The sequence below is a fragment of the Petaurus breviceps genome, unplaced genomic scaffold (assembly GCF_028583685.1).
Source record: "Petaurus breviceps papuanus isolate PSGF00001 unplaced genomic scaffold, PetGlider_PUasm1.0 90466, whole genome shotgun sequence".
Lineage (NCBI taxonomy): Eukaryota > Metazoa > Chordata > Mammalia > Diprotodontia > Petauridae > Petaurus > Petaurus breviceps.
The window spans coordinates 678,523-697,335 of NW_027187260.1; the positions used below are offsets into that span (position 1 = coordinate 678,523).

Here is an 18,813-nt window from a genome sequence, read left to right on the forward strand (position 1 = left end):
TCTCTTCTCTTCTCTTCTCTTCTCTTCTCTTCTCTTCTCTTCTCTTCCCTTCCCTTCCCTTCTCTTCTCTTCTCTTCTCTTCTCTTCTCTTCTCTTCTCTTCTCTTCTCTTTTCTCTTCTCTCCTCTTCTCTTCTCTTTCCTTCCTTCCTTCCTTCCTTCCTTCCTTCCTTCCTTCCTTCCTTCCTTCCTTCCATCCTTCCTTCCTTCCTTCCTTCCTTCCTTCCTTCCTTCCTTCCTTCCTTCCTTCCTTCCTTCCTTCCTTCCTTCCTTTCTCTTTTTTTTTGACTAATAAGACACCTGTGTCATACAAAGAACACTGGCTCTAGGTTCAACTTCTATGGGGGCTATGCCCCCCATATTAATCTACTTGTTCTGGGGCCTCTCTGAGCCTCAGTCTCTTCTTCTATAAAATGAGGGTTGAAATACTCTGAACACTTTACAGAGCTGTTGTAATGATCAAATAAGTAGTCTTTGTAAAGTGTATAAATATAGGTATCAGTTATTTTTCTTCTTCTTCGAGTAGAGAAAGTAGTCATCCTGTATTTCATTTCAAAGGTGTTAGGAGAAAAATGGATAAAAAAATAACTTAGAACATCAGAGGTATCAAATATGCTCCCATTTACCTCAGGGCCACACCTTTAGTCAAATAAGTTGAGTTTTTCTTGTTTAAAACTCAACAACAGAATAAAGAATACATTTATTCTGTGTTGCACAGTGCAGGCATCTGGGTTTGTGGGTATGGTGTGTGTATGTGTGTATATACATATATGTGTATATATATATATAATATATATATATATATACATCTCCTGATGCATGTGTTTACCACTTTAAATTAGAAGTTTGTGTAAGTTTAAATCTTCATGTGTTAGAAAGCTAACGTGAACACAGGAAAGGGAAGTCATTTTCTCTCTCTCTGTCTTTTTCTGTTTCTTTCTTCCCTCTGTTTCTAACCTGTGTATAAGTGTATACATACTGGTATAGTACAGAGAAAATTGGTCCTAAATATTTGTTGTTCTGTCATGTTAATTGTGGCCCCATTTGGGATTTTATTGGCAGAGACACTGGAATAGTTTACCATTTCCTTCTCCAATTCATTTTACAGATGAGGAAACTGAGGCAAGCAGAGTTAAGTGACTTCCCCAGGGTTACACAGCTAGTTAGGTGTCTGAGGTCAGATTTGGACTTAAGAAGTTGAGTCTTCCTGACTCCAGACCCAGCACTCTATCCACTGAGTCACCAAGCTGCCATTCCTAAAAATTAAGCCATGCTTTTCTTTAGCAGCGCACTGAAAAATTGGAACTAATTTGATGCTAAAAATCATTCAAAGACTTTTTGACAATTTGTCTGAAATGAAGTAGAGCTACTGAAACTCTGTCTGAAGCAAGTCCAGGCAAGCAATCAGGTGTGCATGTGGGGGGAAGGTGGCAGTGCAAAATTCCGTCCATCCTATGATACTGGAAGGGCTAGAATGGGCCATGGGAAAGGCATACATATTTTTTCTTTGGAGGAGGGAAGGCAGGGCAATTAAGTGACTTGCCCAAGGTCACACAGCTAGTAAGCGTTAAGTGTCTGAGGCCAGATTTGAACTCAGGTCCTATTGACCCCAGGGCCAGTGCTCTATTCACTGTACCACCTAGCCACCCCAAAAATGTACATATTTTATCCCTCAAATTTGGGAATGGTGTTTGCTGCTGGAAAACATATCTTGCCTCAAAAGTATATCGTCTTCTTAGGAAGCAAGTACCCTGTCCCCATTTTGACTCTCTAGGTCAAGACTCCCTTTGCTCTGTGCTAGTTTCATCTCTGAATGTAGCTATCATTATCTTCATTTTACAGATGAAGAAACTGAGTTTTAGAGATATTAAGTGACTGGCCCAGGTATACAGTGAGGAAACTGCTTTTGTGGCCAGTTCCTCTTCAGAAAAAGACTGGGTGTCCCTGCCCTAGGCAGCATGGTGGTGGTGCAGTGTAAATAGCACTGGAAAAAGAATGAGAAAGTATAGGTTTTAATCCTGGTTCCACTATTCAGTAATTGTGTGATTTTAGACAAGATATAATCGCTTTGAAATTCAGGTTTCTGGAAATAATACCTGCCCTTGTCCAACTTATAGAGATAAAGTGAGGTCAACAGGTATTTATTAGCTACCAGGTACTGTTCTAAGTCATGGGATTCAAAGAAAGGCAAAAACAGTCGGGGCCCTCAAAGAGTTTCCCTTTAATGGAAAAACAATATGTAAATGATGAGGTATGCACAAGACAGATAAAGAAGAGATGCAAGGGAAGCTGAGAGGGGAAGGCACTAGCAGAAAAGAAAGACCGCGAAAGGTCTTCTGCAGAAAAGGGAGTTTCTGCTGTGACCATGCCAACAGGGGGTGAGGGGACAGAGCATTCCAGACATAGGGGACAGCCAAGCAGTGCAAAGGCACAGTCAGTGGGGCTGCATTGTAGATGACTAGAAAGTTAAGAAGAACTTTGAAGGTCAAGCAGGATTTTCTTGATCCTGGATATAATAGGGAGCTACTGGAGCTTGTTGAGGAAGGTGGTGACATGGTCAGACTTAGGCTTTAGGAAAATCACTTTGATACCTGAATAGAGGATGTCTGGGAGTGGGGAGACATCCGTGGCAGAGAGATCAGTTAGAAGGCTATTGGAATAGTGCAGGTGAGAGGTGATGAGGGGCAGTGTTGGTGGATTAAAGGGGAGGTATATGAGAGACTGAGAAGGTAGAATATGAAAGGATTTGGCAATGTGTATATGGATGTGCTTGAAAATGATAAAATATTTTAAGCATGCTAAGCATGGAAATTTTTTTTTCTCTCTTCTTTGGGGGATGTGTATAGAGTGTTATGTTTGACTTCTTGAGTTTCTATGTGAACATATGAACACAGATGAACACACTGTGAACATATAGTGAGTGACAGACATTTTCCTTGGATCATGTAAAGCTTTATAATACCTTGTAATGGTAATGTAATTTTGATTTTGAATATCCCTTTGTGTTGGCAAAAGTAGCAAGTACTTAACACTTAGTAACTGATCAAGCCTCTGATTGGGGGAACAGAAGGTATGAACTCTGCCCTCTTGTTACTGATATAACAGAAAATTGGCTGAAGGAAGTAGGTAATACTGTGTATATAAGAAAAGCCCCAGAGAGGCACAGTCAGAATTTCCTTGAGACCAAGATCTGGTGGCAGAAGAGCTACAGAAGGATGGAGAACTGAGTCCTGAAAACTTGTGGTGGTGGAGCTTCTTCTGAACAGGATCCCAGGAGCCCAAAGCCCAGAGCCAGGAGGCCAGGAGCCCAGGAGGCCAGGAGCCAGGAGCCAGGAGCCTGGAATCTGGAGCCCAGGAGCCCTGGAGCCCTGGAGCCCTGGAGCCCAGGAGCCCAGGAGCCCAGGTGACTGAAGCATGACCAGGATGCTGAGACTTTGTTTGTTTGTGGCTTGGTTGAGCCTTGAATTACTTGGAGCAGAAATGGTGAAGGATTTGAGATGGACCAGACCCTGTGAATGCCAGTGTGGAGAAGGACCTCCCCAGAGAGCTGGTCAAGGAACTAGGAGCTGTCTGCCATTGAATCCAGGTAGAATCTGGGACCATGGAAGGGGATCCAGGGAATCTGAGAACAGGCCCCAAGTGAAGATGAAGAAAAGACCTCTCCTTGGGTACTGAGTAATTATGGAATTAAAGTTTACTAGTGACCTAAGGGGTGTATGATACTTAGTCTTAAGACTTCACTGAATAAGTGACTGATTGTACTTTGAGTACTTTGACTATTGTTACTGATTAGTGACTGATTGAGTTAATCAAGACTTTGTCCCAAGAGTGGAAGACTTTGAGACTACTGATAAGTGACTGATTGAATTAACTTAAGAGTGACTATTTTACTTTGAGACTATGTTGTGAATATTATATTGTGATTTTCTGTGATAAGTTGAAATATGGTGAATGCTGTATTTTGAATTATGCTGTACCTTGATTTTTCATGGATGTTTTGCTTTTGTTATGGAATAGAGTGATCACTATACTGAGTAATCAGAACCTTTAAAAAGCTGTTCACAGTAGCAGTTCTTCTGGAAAGCTTCTATGCATGGCATTATATACCTCCTTTTATAATTCTTCCTTTTTCAGTACTCCAAGGATCTGCAATTTCAGTCTAGATAGGTGATCTCTCTCTATGAATGCACACTGATCCTAACTCCTACACATCTTAGTAAACACTCTCTATGAATTTCTGTGATCAGTTTTATAATAATAGCTTATGTTTTCTAGGCTTTTTAAATTTATGAATTACTTTGCTTACAACTCTGTAGGTAGGTAGTACAAATATCATTACCTCGAATTCATTGGCTAAAAAACTGGGATATAGAGAGGTTAAATTTGCCCATGGTCATATGGTTAACATGTATAAAAGTAAGGATCAAAGGTCTTTTGAGGCAGGAGCATGCCCAAATGGAAAGATGTGGAGTTGGTGGGCCTGGACTCAAGCCTTTTCTATGTCACTGATTAGCTGTGTGACTCTGGGTAAATCACTTGCCCTCTCTGGGTCCCATTGTCCTTATTTGTAAGATGAGGGTGTTAGACAAGCTGACCTTTATGGTGTCTTTCATTTCAAAATTTGTGATGCTGTGATACCAAGCCAACTAATTACACAACTCTACTTTTCCTTTATTTTTCCACCATGACAGGAAACTTGGGACTCAGTGTTTGTTTAGTCTCTAAGAGTACCAGGGTAAAGAGGCATTATGATATTTCTAATTTGATTTTGATTTTAAATTCTTACCTTTTGATCATCATTTTCCTTTCTCTTAACTTCAAGATGTGTGTAAAGGTATCTATGAAGTGCAGATAACTACTTGGAGTGATATAATAATGTCTTTTAGTTTCCTTCCAAAATTTGACATTCATATCAACAATACTATGGTGGAACTGAACACATGTTTGGGCGAGTACTGGTATTAAATCCTGTAAGGAATAATTAGGAAAAAATAACTGTGACTGAAACAGAGGAAAAAGAACATTTCATGAAATCTTTAATATGTGAGGCATTCCTAATTGCTTTGATTAATTAATCAGTACTCTTGTCTAAAGTGATACACCAAGGAAATGGGACACATAGAACCAGAAAATATGATGATTGGAGTACTGAGTGGTAGAAGAGGGGGAAGAGACAATAAGAAAGAGGGAAAAGTCCACAGTAAGGTATGATGACATCCTTTCTCTTCAATTAACATCACCTAAGAATTTAGGGGTTCTCTTTGTGGGGGATAGCTTCAGAGATATAGTCCTCTCTTAAGCTCCTAGGTTTCATCCTAGTAGTAATTTTCAGGAAAATGACACAAAATGAGTACAGGCAGAAGAAATTATAAAGTTACCATTTCCATACTTAGAACTTTAAGAATCTGAGGGAAACTTTTGGGTTTCATGGATGTGGCTACTCCCACTACAAACCCAGATTGTGACTGCTTTATAAGTTAGATAGTCTTCATGAATTGTCATAGTCAAAAACAACTCATCATCTGGTGATCAAATTAGTGGTGAGATGATTTTATATTTAGCTAGGATGGACCTGGGACAAGAGACCTACAGTCCATCCCTGGGCCAGTCTTGGAAATCTCTTGAATTTTATAAGATGAAATGCTTTGCTTGCAAAGTGTCTGGGAACCCAGAGTTATTTCTCAGTCACAATGAGGCACTGAAGAACTTCCAGGTAGGACATACCCTATGAGGACAGGTACAGGATAGAGTCCTGCTTTGTCCAATTTAGGACTTAAGTCTTGTTTTATCCTTGGTCCCAGATCCCTCTATGGATGTGACCAGCGTTCTTCTGTGTTGGCCTATGACAGTGTACAATCTTTTCATTCCCCTCCAGTCTCTATTCTTGGTCCATCTGTGCTTGGATACTTGAAGAAGCCATTCTCTAACTGGTTCCCCAGGTCCTGTGTCATGCCCAAGTGGGATGGCACCCTGTGCATCTTTAAGGATCTCCAACAGCTACTGAATCATCTTGACTCCTCTTCCTTTAGCTGTCATTTGATGGCCTGTCACTTCTAGTTTCTTGTTTATCCATTGTGTGGTCTGAGCAAAGTATACCCATTTGCATGGGTGCTTTGTGGCATTCTTAGCATTTTATAGTCCTGTTTTGCCTCTGATGTGTTTGGATATCTAAATAGTCATGGGCAAAAGAGTACAGCATAGAAAATAACAACAGCCTGACCCTTGAGGCTATCCAGAAAGGCTCAGATGTGTGTATGTGTGTGTGGGGGAGTGGCTTTTATTTATACCTGGGATCACTATCTTCTATCCCTGGAGGTGGAGGTAGAAAGTAGAGCTGACAAGGAGAAAATGGATATTGAGGTATTAGGGGTGTGGTTGATGATAAACTGCTCCCCAACCAGGGTCCACCACTATGTGGAAGGGAAACGTGCTCAGATACTACCAACAAATAAAAATGTATACTTTGATATTGTTTTTAGAGGGTCTAAAAACACATTTTTAGTTTTGTTTTTTTAAAACTTTACCTCTTTGGTTTCCAGGCCATGTTTTTGCTTTAAATGAGTCACTGCTACAGTAAAAAGAGCTTCTTCTGGCCACTTCTCATACCAGTCCACCGTACTGCAAGTAATTAAGGCCGGGTATGCCCGACAATTGCGGCGGAAATTGGGCCCAGCAGGACTCACAGTCATAAAAATATGAAGATTTCTTGCAATTCTCTGAATAGGAATGGAAAAGAATGAATTAAGTTAGTTACATGATAAGAAAATGTTCCACTAAAAATTTGTTTCAATTCCATCTTTCAAGGGATCTATAATTTTCAGATAGCAAGCAATTAATTTTGTTACTTCAGTTGCAAACCTGAAAGGCTACCAATGAATCACAGAATTTCAGAGCTGGAAGAGGTCACTTCACCCAACTAGCAAATGAACAAGGTTCCCCCTCTGCACCTTACTCATCAAGGTATCATCTAGCCTTTTGCTTGAAGACCTTCAGTACAGGGGACTCCCCTACCACCTGAGGCACCCCATCCTAACTTTATAGTTCTAATGGTTAAGAAGTTTTTCATTACGTCAAAGTTTTGTGACTTTTACCTTTGTTTCTCTCCAGAGTTCCCTTCTTGACTCTGGACTTTCTCTTATTTTTCATTACATAGGTACTTTCTTCTTCCTCTTCCAACCCTCTTTGCAACTTTCTTTCATACATCATCTTCCCCCATTAGGATGAAAGCTCCTTGCCTGAGGTGGGTGGGGGATGTCTTTCTTTCTGCTTGCATTTGTATTCCCAGCCCTGGAAGTACTTAAAAAGTACTTGCTGCCTGAACTTGACTTGACTTCATCCACTGCTCCTAGTTTCGCCTTTCAGACAAATGAAATAGTTTTGCCTTCTTCCACATGACAATCCTTCAGGTATTTAAAGAAAGTAAACATGCTTCTCCCAAGCCTTCTTTTCTCCAAGTGAAATGACCCAGATTCTTCACGAAATCTTCATATAGTATGAAGGCCTTTCACTCATCGTGCTTGCCCTCCCTTGGGTGCTTTTCAGCTTATTAATGTCCTTCCTAAAGAGTAGTGCTCATAAGCAAATACAACACTACAGATGGGCTAGCTCTCTTGTCCTGGACAATGCAGCCTAAAATTACATTAGCTTTTGTAGCTGCTATCTTACACTGCTGACTCATCTTGAGCTTAGAGTTCATTAAAACACCCACATGTTTCAAACAGATGTCTGTCTCCATTTTGAAGTTCAGTTTTTGAACCCAGGTGTAATACTTTACATTTCTCCCTATTAGATTTCATCTGATAAGATTTGGTTTAGTGTTCTAGATTTTCGAGATATTTTTGGATCCTGATTCTTTCATCTAATTGTGTTAGCTAACCCTTCCTGATGTATTTCATTTTATACACACACACACACAAATATGTATATATGTATATATACACATATATCTATATATACATACATACATACATATATATATATATATTTTAAGGCTAAGTTGTTTTATAAGTTCTCTGTGCATCCACACTGATCTCTTCAGACAACTCTTTTCCTTCTCTTCAGAAATGTTTTTCCCTGTGTCTTCAGAATGTCATCCTTAGAAGCTCCCTTAACATCAGCTGTAGAATCTTAATCCATAAGATTCTATATATTTTTCTCTGAACCTGTTGAAAATCTGCTCACAAAATCTGGAGAGATTGTTAGACAATGACTTGTTTCTTTTCTTTTTCTATCACAAATGCTAAGCAAGTGTGTTTTTCTCAAGGTTCCCTATAATTTCCATCCCAGAAAGCAATTCTTTTGGTGAGAATCAGATCCAGAATAGAATTGTCCTTGTTGGTTCCTTCATTTTATAAAGGATGAAATTATTTAAGGCAAGTAAAGAAATTATCAGCTTCTCTGTTTTTGGCAGAAAGAGAGCTCTAGGTGATGTCTGGATAATTAAGTCCTTAATCACTATGATATGATGCCTATGTGCCAGGTTTGTAATATTTCCAAAATTTCCATTTTCTCTTTCTATCTAGGTAGTTTATAAAGTATACCACAATTACAGAATACTGTTTCCTGTTTCTGTCTTCATCATTGTTCACCCAAATACTTATCTCCATGTTTTCCACTGTGGTTCCTGGATTTTCTCATATCTTTCTCTCCTCTGCTCTGTATTTTTGTTTTCTCTTTGCCTATTCCTTCCTTCAATATCTTTTTTTTTTTGGTCTTATTGCTATAGCTAGCATTTCTAGTACAATATTGAATAACAGTGGTGATAATGGACATTCTTGCTTCATTTCTGACCTTATTGTGAAGGCTTCAAGTTTGTCCCTGTTACAGATAATGCTTGCTCTTGGTCTTAGATACTACTTATCATTTTAAGAAAGGCTTTATTTATTTCTATTCTTTCTAGAGTTTTTAGTAGGAATGGGTGTTGTATTTTGTCAAAGGCCTTTTTTTTTTAGAGCAATTAGGGTTAAGTAACTTGATCAAGGTTACATGGCCAGTTATTTCTGGTGTGGTGCTAAGTATCTGAGCCCGGATTTGATCCTCAGGTCATCCCGACACTGGGGCTGGTGCTCTTACTCACTGAGCCACCTGGCCTCCCCTAAACATTTGGGGTTAAGTAACTTGCTCAAGGTTACACAGCCAAAGGCCTTTTTTTTTTTTTTTTGCATTTATTGATATAGTCATCTGATTTTTATTTTTGACATGGACAATTATGTTGAAGTCTTCTTAATATTGAACCAACCATGCATTCCTGGGATAAATCCCACCTGGTCATAGTATATTAGTTTATGATATATTGCTATAACTTCCATGCTAGTATTTTATTTAAAATTTCTGTACCAATATTCATTAGAGAAAATGGCTTATAGTTTTCTTTCTCTATTTTTGCTCTCCCTGGTTTAGATATCAAAATCATATATCTGTCATAAAAAGAATTTAGTAGGACTCTTTACCTATCTTTCCAGACAGTATATATAGTATTGGGATCAACTATTTCTGAAACGTTTGGTAGAATTCACTTGTAAATCCATTTATTCCTGGGGAGTTTTTTCTTAGGGAGTTCTTTTGTAGATTTTAAACTTTCTTTTTCTAAGATAGGGTTTGTGAGTATTCTATTTCCTTTTCTATTAATCTGGGCAGATTATATTTTTGTTAATATTTATCCTTTTTTTTAGATTGTCAGTTTTACTGGCCTATAACTAGGCAAAATAAATCCTAATAATTGTTTTAATTTCATCTTCATGGGTGGTGCATTTACCCTTTTCATTTTTGATATTGGTAATCTGATTTTCTTCTTTCTTTCTTTAAATTAAGTTATCCAATGGTTTATCTATTTTATTGTTCCCCCCACCCCCATAAAAGAGTCCCTAGTTTTATTTATTAGTTCAATGGGTTTTTTTTACTTTCAATTTTATTCATCTCATCTTCGATTTTTAGGATTTCCATTTTTGTATTTCATTCCAGATTTTTCATTTGCTGTTTTGTAAATTAAAAAAAGTTGCATCCCCAGTTCATTGATCTGTTCTTTCTCTCTTGTATTGATATATGCATTTATAGATACAAATTTTCCTGTAAGTATTGCTTTGGTTACATACCACAAATTTTGGAATGTTGTTTTATTGCTGTCATTCTCTTTAATGAAATTGTTTATATGATTTCTTCTTTGACCTACTCATTCTTTGGGAATGGATTATTTAATTTTCAATTAATTTTTAATCCATGCTTCCATGCCCTTTTATTGAATATAACTTACTGTATTATGATCTGAAAAGGGTACATTTAATATTTCTGCTTTTCTGCATTTGGTTGTGAGGTTCTGCATTTGGTTGTGAGGTTTTTATGCACAAATTCATGGTCAATTTTTGTGAAGTTGCCATGTACCTCTGAGATCAAGGTTTACTCCTTTCTATTCTATTAAGTATTCTCCAGATACCTAACTTTTCTAAGATTCTATTCATCTCTTTAACTTCTTATTTATTTTTATGGTTAAATTTATCTAGTTCTAAGAGGGGAAAGTTTACATCCCCCACTAGTATAGTTTTACTGTCTATTTACTCCTATAATTAAACTGTTCATTAAAGAATCTGGATGCTATGCCTTTTGGTACATATATGAGCTCATGGTGCCTTTTAGTAAGATATAGTTCCTCTGTTTAATCTCTTTTAAGTGTATTTTTACCTTTGTTTTGTCTGAGATCATGATTGCTACACCCTTCCTTTTTTTTATCCCAGCTGACAGATAATAGATTCTGTTCCAGCCCCTTCTTTTAACTCTGTGTGTCTCTGTGTTTCAGGTATGTTTCTTTTAAACAACATAACATTGGATTCTAGTTTCTAATCTATTCTGCTATCTTGCTTCCATTTTATGGGTGTTTATCCCATTCATATTCCTAGTTACGACTGCTAACTGTGTACTTCCTTTTATTCAACTTTCTTTTGTTTATCCTTCTGTCTCTCTTTTTATCCTATCCCTTCTCTAAAGTCTTTTTTGCTTCTAATCACTGCCTTCTTTTATCTTTTATCACTGACTCTTTCTCTTATTCCCTCCCTCCTCCCCCCACTTCTCTGTTGAGTAAGATAGATGTCTATTACCAATTGAGTGTATACACATATATATGTATAGAATTTTTCACACTCTTTGAACCAACTTAGAAGCAAGTGAAGTTAAAGCATTGTCTACCACCTACCCTACCATTTTCCCTTTCACTGAATTTCCTTGCTTGCATGCCCATTTTATGTGAGATAATTTTCTCCATCTCAGCTCTTGAACTATGACCCAGAAGTGGGTTATAGGCAATGGATTTGCCAAACAACAAATCCTGTGTCCAGGATTATCAATAGGCATTCCTTGTAATCTCATTATAACCAGTTGCCAGGTCCCCTTACTGTCTCTGGTTTGAGAACTTCCAAAGCTTCTGTCATGTCTGTTATCACCATCTATTCTTACCACTGGTATTTCACCCATGTGGGATCGGGTGCTCCTCTATCCAACTTTCTAAATTGTCTTGGCTGAAAGAACATCTCACTTTGACCTTTTGTTGGTTCTGCCAGACAAGAATTTGATTTGAAGCATTTTTCAAAAATTGTTGAGGAATGTTGGGAGAGGTTGGTTTTTTCTTATTCTGTCATCTTGGTTCCTCCCCTGGAAATACTTTCTTATCAACCTTTATTATTTGTCCTAATCCCATTCTCAGACACCATTTTATTAACTACTTCTTTATTTCTCAATGAAAAAAAAACACCCAGTTATTTCTCTTGTAGCATGGAAAATATTGTTACATGTTCAACCAACCACTAAATATTTTTATATTTATTTTATATATTATGTATATTTTATATTAAATAAAAATTTAATAATTAACATTATTCCATGGACTTTGTGAGATGCAAAAGGAGAGTAAGACAAGTGATTTGTCTTCAATGAGCTTACTATGTAACCAAAGAGAATAGCACACTTGAAATAATCAGAAGAGCAATTTGATATGCTATGTGGCACTTTGATATGAGGGTGTTTTTATTATCTTTCTGCTCATGGTTGTATTTTGTTTCTTTTGTGCTTTTATGGTTGTATCTGACTTTTAAAGCAAGGGTTCAGAGTTTCACAAAAATAAAGTGATATGTTGAAACCCTGAATGAACTTCATATTTTTACTAATATCCAACAAAAGGTGAAATCTTCTTAAAACTGAACCAGTCCAGTAACTTCATATTTAGATATGTCCCTGTTTTACAAATGAGTAACTGAGTCCCAAAGAGGTAAAGTGACATGCCTAAGCTCAAACAGCTTGTTAGTAGAAGACATGGGACCATAATCCAAATCATCTATGTATCTATGAAGTATAAATTTTAGGACTTCCAGTCTTTCCTCAATTTTTCTTTCATAAAAGATGATCACTGCTGGGGAAAAGGCATCATCTACTAGGAGAGGTGGTATTCTGTGATATTAGTTTCACCAGCAGGAGGGTGTTCTGTAGCCAATAAGTTAATGACTTGAAAGTATCTATTACTATATCATGGTGGAGAGAAACCATTGCTTCTTACTATTGATGCTTCATCTGGTGGTGCCAGCAGGCCATATACTTAACCACAAAATTCCAGATGATCAATAAGAGAGATGAAAATAGTCAGAAAAAATTCCTTGAAGGAGGTAGGCTTTAGGCTGGGCCTTGAGGAATGGATAGATTTAGGGTAGGCAGAGGGGAAAAAGGAATGCATTCCAGGCAAGGAATCATCAGTATGAGCAAAGGCAGAGAGGTAAGGACCATGTTGTATACCAAGAACAAAGAGAAGACTTAATGGCAGAGCTGGAGGTAGGGAATAGGGTTGAACAAGAAGGATTGGGTCAGATAGTGATGAGTCTTTGAAAGCCAGACAAAGAGTTTAATCTTGATGTGGGAGCAAAAGGGAATTATTTAAAGCCATTTAATTGGAAAGTCACATGATTTATCATGTGATCTATACTGTGATGTTTTAAGTAATGGCTAAAAATGAAATAATATTTGGGTAATCAAAATAAAATAAAAATCAAATAGATAATGGATAAAAATCAAATAATATTACCAATGTGAGATAATCTAGCAAAAATGACATATCACTAAGGATGGAAACATCTTTGGATGCTAAATTCATGAGGATGTCAAGAAGCTAAAAATTTATGTTGCATAAAAAGCTTTTGATCACCTTAAAATAACATTGTCATTGATCTGGCTTAATAAGCTATTTTGAGGACAAAAACGTGAATTGGAAATTATATACAGAAACATGAATGTGGTCTAAAATATGCATCCTTAATTTGACTTCATAGCTTGATCAAAATAAATTCATGTACCTTTTGGAAGAGTAGAAGCAAAACTTGTCGGCTGTCCCCACTAGAGGCTTCTTCAGCAAGATTTCTGAGACCTGCTGCTATATTATCCAACTCTTCATTTTCAAATACATCAGGCATAGATCCTGAATTGAGAATGGAGTTCAAATCTTCCAAAACAGACTCCTTGGGTGAAAACACACATTAAAAAAAATTTATTTGCTATTAGTTTGCTACATTTAGTTCCACAAGTTTTTGAGTTCCAAATTTTCTCCCTCCTGCCCATGGTGGCATGCAATTTGATATGGGTTCTACTTATACCTTCACATTAATAACATTAGTCAAGTTGTAACGAATAATTATAACCAATGGAGTGAACAACAAGGAAGAAGAAACAAAACAAAACAAAAAAGAGAGAGAGCAAGTAGTTTGCTTCTATGTGCACTCAGACTCTAATTCTTTCTCTGGATGTGGACAGTCTTTTCTATCATGAGTCCTTTGGAGTTGTCTTACAACCTTGCATTGCTGAGATGAGACCAGTCTATCAAAGTCAGTCATCACAGATATGATGTGTCTGTAACTGTGTACAAATTTCTCCTGGTTCTTCTCTCCTCACTCAGTATCAAGTTTATATAAGTCTCTCCAAGTTATTATGAAGTCTGTCTGCTCCTCATTTCTTATAGCACAATGGTATTCCATTACATTCATATACCTGTACTGTAATGCCAAGGAAAGGCAACTTCCCAAGGTTCAGAATACCAGCATAGGTGCTCTCCATTTTATTCAGTGACAAACCAAGAACAGAGAAGATCAAAACATGACATCATTCAAAATACAGCATTTACTAAGAGTGATTAAATAATCTCCAAGTACTACCCCACCCCAGGACCTTCCAATCATTCAATCAATTACAAAGTCTCTGTTCTAAATACTTCTCCACCCCTAGGCTGTACCTTCATTTGTTCCACCACAAAGCACAAAAAGGTCAAAAGTTCCCCACCCCTGGATCACAATTGAATCTACCCCAGAGTTACATCAAGTTTAAGCACAGCACTTAATACCCAAATGGAGGTCTTTTCTTCATCTTGACACTAGGCAAGTTCTCAGCAATCTTAGTTCCTGGGGAGACAAGGCTTAGCAAGGCCACAAGATACATTGCCAGTCTCTTCATTAATTCATCCTCTGTCTGTAGAACAGTCCTAGAACCCCTGAAAACATTAGCAAAACCCTCTCCTAGGATTTCTGTAACATACAACAAGAAAATCCTTCTTCAGGGCTTCTGAACCAACAGAAAGGTTCCCAGACCCCTGCAACAACAGCACTGTCCTTCACCAGTGGACAGTATTCATTCTGTCTGCAGGACAGTCTCCAGACCCCTGCAACAACAGCACTGTCCTTCACCAGTGGACAGTATTCATTCTGTCTGCAGGACAGCCTCCAGACCCCTGCAACAACAGCACTGTCTTTCACCAGTGGACAGCATTCACTCTCTGTCTGCAGGACAGTCTCAGGGCTTCTTAGCGAACAGCCAGGTTCCAGGACTTCTTCAACAGAACTGTCTTTCACCAGTGGACAAATCTGGCAAAACAACATCAAAACAGACAGACAAAGTACCAGCAAAACAGCCATGTCTCCTCAGTCCTTGGCAGCTCAGGGGGCAGGTCTCAAAAGTCCAGGGCAATTCAAAGCGGCCACCAGCAATTCTCTTAGCCTCTCTCTCTCCACGAGGTGCTGCTTCCAAATAAGCTCCTCTGCCTCTCTCTTGTCTCTCCAAATCTACCTCACCAGCTCCTCGCAGTTCAGGACTTTCTCTTCACATCAACAAGTCCATCCCACAGGTGGGATTAACAAGCTCTGGGTTTCAACACAATCAATTTGAAAACCAAGCCCAATACAGGGGAATCTTTAATTGCCATTACTATCACAATACCACAACTTGTTTAGCCATTCCCCAATTGATGGGCATCCCCTTGATTTCCAATTCAGAATGTTTTTGAAAGCAGAATATAAATTACACAGAATTTCAAAGGAAAAAAATTATAATAGAATAACAGCTATTAAAATATTTTTTAAAATAAGTAACAAAGTTCAGGATAAGGACCCCTCTTCTAATTAAACTACAAGTATCTGTTTCATAGTTTAGCTGTGTGATCTTGGACAAGTAGTCACTTTATATTTCTGGGTCTTGATTTCTTGTTCTATTGAGTGAGAGGAATGAATTGTATGGTCCTAAGTATCCTTTTGAGTTCTAAAGATCTATAATTATTTCTCTTTCCTCTTTGTCCTCTCTATTAATAATATACAAGGAATAGTAGGCAAGCATCTCTGCCTAGGCATTCAAAGCAGAGGTGCTAAGGAATGAAACCAACCCCATTGGCACTTGAGAAAGAAACTTTTTGCTGAAATTAAATTCTACCAAACTTGGTTATTCAATAAAGTTATAAATGACAATAGATGCTGATGAACCTAGAATGTTTGCAAAGGGCTTTCCATAGAGTATCTTATTTGAACCTCATCGTAGCCCTGTAAAGAAGGTGTAAACTCATTTTACAGAATGTGAAACTGAGGCTCAGCTATCTTATGATAACTTGCTTATCACCCCACAGCTAATGAGTATTAAAGGGGAAATTGAAGATAGACCTTCCTGACTGCAAATCCAGCATTTGGTTTATTATACCATGCTGCCTAAAATCATTCATTCAAAAGACAACAAATTAGAAATAAGGTGTTACATACTGGCTGAACACATATATTTTTTTAAAATCAGAAATGACTATTTACTCATATTTTCTAATCTAAGGCACACCAAATTGTCAGAGATAAAGTGAGTAGGCAAACTAATGGGGGTAAACTATTATGGTCTACTTATAATTCAAATCAGCCGAACAGGTCATGTCATCAAGAAGATGAAGGACTAGACAATTTCTCTGGTCCCCTTAACCCCTCAAACCTCTCCAAACAGAAATTATGCACCAAAAATAAAGAAATTTAATTCATCTGTATGATTCAGGAAACTTAGAAAAAAAAACAAACATAAAAAATAAGCCCAGGAACTGACATCTATCCTAAATTCTTAGCATTCCTCTCCCAACTCTTGCTTGCCAGAAACAAAGTTATACTAGCTAACCCAAGTAGTGGAACATAGGTTATCTAAAAAAAAGCCCAAAACCCCAACCCACCATCCCAGTCCCTCTCCTTCTCTCCAGTGCCTTGGAGATCCTGCTTCCAGGCTATGAAAGTTTGCTTAGACCATGAAAGATAGTCACTCCAGGGGCAGAAATTTTCTAAGGTTGCACAGCTAGTGTGATGCAGAGCAATGGTCTGTGCTATAAAAGATCTCTGAAGAAGAGGCAGGAACACAGGGAAAGGAGTAGGCCATGTGTCTGGGCTTGAAATAGAGCTCAACGCCATGCCCCAAACCCCTCCTCCTAGAGCCTCAGAAACCCAAAGTACAGGCATCAAACTCACAATAACAGGCAGCTCTCTGAAGTGTTGGTGCTGGATCAAAGAAATGAGAATCCAGGGAGTGGGACAGGACAGTGTGTGTGTGTGTGTGTGAGAGAGAGAGAGAGAGAGAGAGAGAGAGAGAGAGAGAGAGAGAGAGACCATGCAGCAGCACTGTACTAAGCCTGAGGGAAAGAAGCCCAGCTGGAGTCAATTCTGTCCACCCAAAAGTCACCTGAGGAAGACCCTTAAGCTGGTAAAGCACAAATTGCCCAGTCTGATCTATAGTTATATCAAAAATTCCTATAAATCACTATGGATTTGAGAAATGCCAATTAAAACAACTTTGAGGTGCCATCTCACATCTATCAGATTGGCTAACATGACAAAACAGGAGAATGAAAAATGTTACAGAAGATGTGGGAAAATTAGAACACTAATGCATTATTGGTAGATTTGTGAACTGATCCAGCCATTATGGAGAGCAATTTGGAACTATGCCCAAAGAGCTATAAAACTGTGCATACTTTGACCCAGAAACACCACTTCTAGGTTTGTATCCCAAAGAGATAATAAAAGTGGGAAAAGGACCCGCATATACAAAAATATTTATAGCAACTTTTTTTGGATAAGAGAATAAAATCTTACAATCCGTTGCTTTCAAGAAACACATTTTAAAAACAACACAAAATTAAACTGAGGGGATGAAAAGAAATTATTATGCATCAAGAGCATTAAAAAATAGAAGTTGCAATTATGCTATCTGACAAAGCAAAAGCAAACATTGAAAAAATTAAAGGGGATAAACATGGAAACTGCATTATGATGAAAGGAGTCACAGATAGCAAACTCATATCACTAGTAAGCTTATTTATATACTTTACATGCATTAGTATCCAAATTCAGAAAGGAAACACTGAGCTACAAGAAGATGTAAACAGTGACACATTAGGGACAGGAAACTTTAATATTCGTCTCACTTTTGGATAAGTCTAACAGAAAGGAAATTAATTAATATTTGTCTCTTACTTTTGGATAAGTCTAACAAAAGGGAAAATGTGGGATTGGATAAATTACTGTAGAAGCTAGAGTTAAAAGGTTCATAGCATCTTCTAAGTGGGATTGCAAAAAAATGTATTTTTTTAGCACCACATGGAACTTTTCTAATAACTGACCATGTATTAGGCCACAGAGATATTGTAAATAAATGAAAAAAGGCAAAATTAGTTAATATATCCTTCACAGACCATAATGTAATAAAGTAGTCAAATCAGTCAAATAGCATTTTTAGCGATAAAGAGCTTAAGCTTTTAATGACATTTATTACTTGAGAATCCATCAAGTTTTAGTGCTACAAATTTTGGGAAATAACTTTGTCATGAGATTTCCTAGGCAAACTTTATGACAGATTTCTTTACAAAAGATATTGAAAAATCACAGAATCTCAGAATTCGAAGAGATCCAATGATCATCTAATCCATGCCATTCCCTGAACAGGTGCTTCTTTCTATGATTTCAAAATTGCTAGCACCCTGGATGGCAGTCTCTATCCAAAAAGATCTTGACAAGGTAGAGCATTGGAATCTGTTCATTTTTCTTTGGGATCTGCTCCTGACTCTGGAATTTCTCCACCAGTAGCCTTCTCATCCAGGAAATTCATCTTTCCTTTGTGTCTTCCCATCTCAGAAGTTCATTTTGTTCCTGGACTTCTCTCTTTGAAAGTTCATTTCATCCCTGCAGCCCTTTCTTTTAAAGGGTTGGTTCCTCCCAGAATTTCCCCTTAAGGAAAGTGCCCAGGCTAGCCATGTCTCCATTCCTCTCCAGTCTCTATCCCTGACTCTCTAGACTTTCTCCACCATGCCAACAGAAGCCTTCTCACTCTGCCTTTGTGACCTCTTCATCATGTAAGTTCACTCTGTCCCCACCTTCTTACCCTGAAAAATTCTGCCCTTTTTAGTCCCTTCTTCTGGTTGGTTTCTTTCAGAATTTCTATTTTATGGAAAGTGCCCAGGACAGCTATGTCTTCATTCTCCTCCAGGTTCTACAGTTAACCCTCAACTTTCTCTATTATGC

The 18,813-nt window shown here is 37.9% G+C and overlaps 1 protein-coding gene across 1 annotated transcript in view; it reads right to left on the bottom strand.

The window, feature by feature from the left end:
- The window catches only part of DNAH14 (dynein axonemal heavy chain 14), a 412,217-nt gene that overhangs the window by 107,292 nt on the left and 286,112 nt on the right, over positions 1-18,813 (bottom strand). Inside the window, exons 57-59 of the mRNA XM_069062634.1 lie at positions 13,321-13,482; positions 6,523-6,714; positions 4,785-4,966 (exon numbers count right to left, since the gene is read on the bottom strand). Of these exons, the coding sequence (XP_068918735.1) occupies positions 4,785-4,966; positions 6,523-6,714; positions 13,321-13,482 (536 nt within the window). The remainder of the gene's footprint in view (positions 1-4,784; positions 4,967-6,522; positions 6,715-13,320; positions 13,483-18,813) is intronic.